Source organism: Crocuta crocuta, unplaced genomic scaffold (assembly GCF_008692635.1).
Source record: "Crocuta crocuta isolate KB4526 unplaced genomic scaffold, BGI_CrCroc_1.0 scaffold1156, whole genome shotgun sequence".
Taxonomy (NCBI): domain Eukaryota; kingdom Metazoa; phylum Chordata; class Mammalia; order Carnivora; family Hyaenidae; genus Crocuta; species Crocuta crocuta.
This window is the reverse complement of record NW_027528862.1, coordinates 287,036-290,727: the sequence shown is the minus strand read 5'-3', so window position 1 is coordinate 290,727 and position 3,692 is coordinate 287,036. Positions and strand designations below refer to the sequence as shown.

Sequence of the window (3,692 nt, the reverse complement as noted above, 5' to 3'; positions counted from 1 at the left end):
CAAAAGCTCTTTTCCTAACAGAAAAATGAAAACCGATTCTATCTGAAGGAAGTGAATGTCAGCCTGTATTTGCTGAATGGCTCCGGTAAGCAAAGCACCAGCCTCGGGGAAAAGAGTGGGTTACACCAAAGAAATAGAAACCAGAGCTGTCTTGTTACCAAGTAGCGCCTTATTTAATGCAGTAGAAGACTCTGTGTACAAATTGTACCTCAACCGCACATGAAAATCAATAACTTAAGTCTCCCTTATTTTCAAAGCTAGTAGTCAAGGATGTGACGGATTTTTTGAGCATAGAAACCTCTATAGAAAGATAGGAAACCTAGTGATCATAAGAATGGCCCTTTGTGGGTAGATCCTGTACCCCTAGCTCCCTTACTTCACTGGAAAATTCCGAGGACTGTCCCATTTCTTGGGTCGACAGGATAAGACGTTACCAACAGGGGTACCTGGCTGGCTCAGTCGGTAGAGCGTCTGACTCTCGATTTCGGGGTTGTGAGTTTACGCCACACATTGGGCATAAAGCCTCCTTAAAAAAAAGTTACTAACATGTCTGTTTTCTTTAAAGTTTTCAGCATTGCAAATAACAATCTGAGCTACTGGGATGCACCCCTGGGAAGTTCTTACATGTGCAACAAAGAGCAGACTGTTTCAGTGTCTGGAGCATTTCAGATAAATACCTTTGATCTAAGGGTTCAGCCTTTCAATGTGATGGAAGGAAAGTATTCCACAGGTAAGAGCTGAGCAAGGCTTGTTAATAATTTGTGTCCTCATGTTGACTGTTAGGTGCTTTTCCTTGGACTCCTGGGCATGGAAGCACTGACATACCTAAGTGGGAATTCACCTCTTGTGACTCTGTTGGAGAGTTCGCATAGCCTTAAGCAAGTTGTGTGAACTGCATAGCCTTAAGCAAGTTGTGTAAACTGTATTCGGCTCAAACTAGCATTTTTTTTGTGTGGCTCTGAGAACTATGTGCACCCAAGGTCAAAGCTAGAAACTGATGGAAGCTTTTAGCGAGCTTTACGTAAGGTAGAGACACTCCTAGGTTTTTGTTTGTGGGCAGCCTTGAGCATCTTGGATCTGTTTTCTTGGGGCCGGCTTCTCATCAGAAATATTTTCATATGTGCATAAAAGCAGTTGGGTCTTCTTTTGTTAAGACAAGAGATTATGATTAGCAAAGCCTCAAATACCGTAAACAGTGTTTTGGCCGGCCAAAAAGATTTGGAGAGTTTTTAAAAGCATGTGCCAGTGTGAATGAGGTTTTTTGGAAGATCTACTCAGGGCTAATGGTGGTATTTATCAGATTTTTTAATGAAACCTTTGCGGAGGGCTCAGTTCAGTGTGTTGATGTGAATATGAAAGATGCATTTGGCATTACAAGATTAATATTTGCACGCAGGGAAAAAAGGTACATAAAATTCCTTAATTGACTTGTCCTTTTAAACTGATTACTTTAAATTGGGGGTTTGTGGATCACAGCTCTGCCGAGCAGAGCTATTGGAACCATCCACACCCTTTTTAACAATTCTCTGGTTTAGAAGGAAATGTGGAAGCTGTGTTTAAACGCGAATGTGCCTTGAGCCCCCCCACCACCACTTTTGCAGTGGTGCTGAATCCCCCCGCCTGACCTGGTTAGGCTCAAGTAAGTGGCGGGCCTTCACCCCACCGTTCTCATGACCAGAGGGGTCAGTTGCACTTAGAAATTGTTATCCAGCCTTCATTTTTCCCTCTTGTCGGTTTTGCTTCTGTACTGCAATTATTTTGATCCTTTCATAGTTTTATTTTTGAGTCTTTATCTATCTCCCCTACGTTGTTACCCTAATTTTAGGCCCAGATTTGCGTTTAGAATTTAAAATCATTTGCAGTGTGATAGCAGCTTGGGTCTGTTTAGCCTGTCAGCTGTGATAGAGACTGAGATGGGCTGTGTCCCTTCTCGGACTTGAAACTTTGGCCTGTCCGTATGTAGGGCTAAAAATGGTACCCAAAGTAATATACAGCATTTAATCCTGGTAATGAATGTGTAACATGCTCATGGAGAGAGATTCTTGACCGTGGATACCCATAAACATGACACGCTGCTGCTACCTGACTATAGAGGAAGAGGAAATAGGCTTAGTAAGGCAAATGCGTGTTGATTGGATTGTACTGGATGGGACTTCTTTCCAGAAATAGGAAAGCTAGCCCGTGTGGACTGCCAGCCTTGGGCAGGTTGATTAATGCCGTAAACTCACGCAAATTAGTAAGAAGTCCCAGTTTCTTGACTTCTGTAGCCGCTAAAATTCTATGCTCTAGGTCAGGGATCTGCAAAGTTTATTTGTAAGGCACAGATTTGTTCTAGATTTGGAGGCCATATGCACCCTGTCACAATTGCTCAGCTCTACTGTTGTAGCATGAAAACAGCCGTAGGCAATAAACAAATGAGTGTGGCTGGATTCCAATGGAACTTTATTTATGGATGCTAAAATTTGAATTTCATATAATTCTCATGTGTCACAAAATTTCTTTTTCCTCTTGTTTTTAAAAAATCATTTAAAAATGTTGAAAAGCCATTTTTAGTTCTTGGGCCAGATTTGGCACCCAGGCTATAGTTTGCCCTCTGCTCTGAAGGATTCCAGAGCCAGCGTGGTTCTAATCCCATGATTAAACCTTTCTGATCTGTACTCGGTTTCCTAAGAGACCCTGCCACTAAGAGGCTAATCTGGCCATGTAGAAACAGGCTGGATTAGCTCTCTTCTATTTCTAGTAAAGTAACACTCCTCTGTTTTGGAAAAGGACTTGGAATATGAAACATGCACACGTATGTATGTGCTCACTCAGAGATATAAATGAGTATATATGTATTCATATGCATGAATATCTATATATTCATACGCACACAAAAGAAAAGACCAGGAAGTTTTAGGATTTTAATTCTTGAGCAATCCATCATTTTCTGTAGCTTTATCATTACAATATAACTGTCTTAGTTACTTAACGTGGGTTTCATAAGAGCATTTCTGACTTTTGAATCAACATCGTTTACTTTTTGAACATTTGTTTTTGATTATACTCATTATTTGTCACACACTTTTTCTCACCTACAGCCCAGGAGTGTTCGCTGGATGATGACACCATTCTAATACCAATTATAGTTGGTGCTGGTCTTTCAGGCTTGATTATCGTTATAGTGATTGCTTACCTAATTGGCAGAAGAAAAAGCTATGCCGGATATCAGACTCTGTAATACTGATCCATATGTGATCTCTGTTACAAAATAATAGAGCAAGTACAAGTCCCAACATCTAATACTGTTCAGTTTGAGGCATATTTTAGTTGCACTTCTGATCTTAGACTGGGTGATGTGGGGGATTTCCAACTTAAATAAGTAGAACCCCCCCCCAAAAAAAACTATAAACTACACATTAGTCATGTGATTTTGGGTGCCCCAGCCAAGGAATTGAAAACTTGTTATTTCCATGGCAAAAAAGCATGTGTGAAATCACCTGGATTATTAATTCTACTCTATTGTCTTGAATTAGTGTTTCCACATTTTTGCTGTAGGTATTCTGGCAAACAATGTACAGTTCAAGAAACAGAAAAAAAAAAAAGATTTTTTTTCCTGCATGGGGTCAGAATTGACAGAGTGCATCCTATAGTGGATTTGTACTTCTTCCTTTTGCATTTTTTTTTTTTTTGTTTTTGTTTTCTGTGTGATT

General features: G+C 40.2%; 1 protein-coding gene across 1 annotated transcript in view; it reads left to right on the top strand.

Moving 5' to 3' along the window:
- LAMP2 (lysosomal associated membrane protein 2) overlaps positions 1-3,675 on the top strand; it is a 28,938-nt gene extending 25,263 nt beyond the window's left edge. The window contains exons 7-9 of the mRNA XM_077756277.1: positions 22-85; positions 566-730; positions 3,081-3,675. Coding sequence (XP_077612403.1) covers positions 22-85; positions 566-730; positions 3,081-3,220 — 369 coding nt within the window. The 3' untranslated portion in view covers positions 3,221-3,675. The remainder of the gene's footprint in view (positions 1-21; positions 86-565; positions 731-3,080) is intronic.
- The last annotated feature ends 17 nt before the right edge of the window (positions 3,676-3,692 follow it).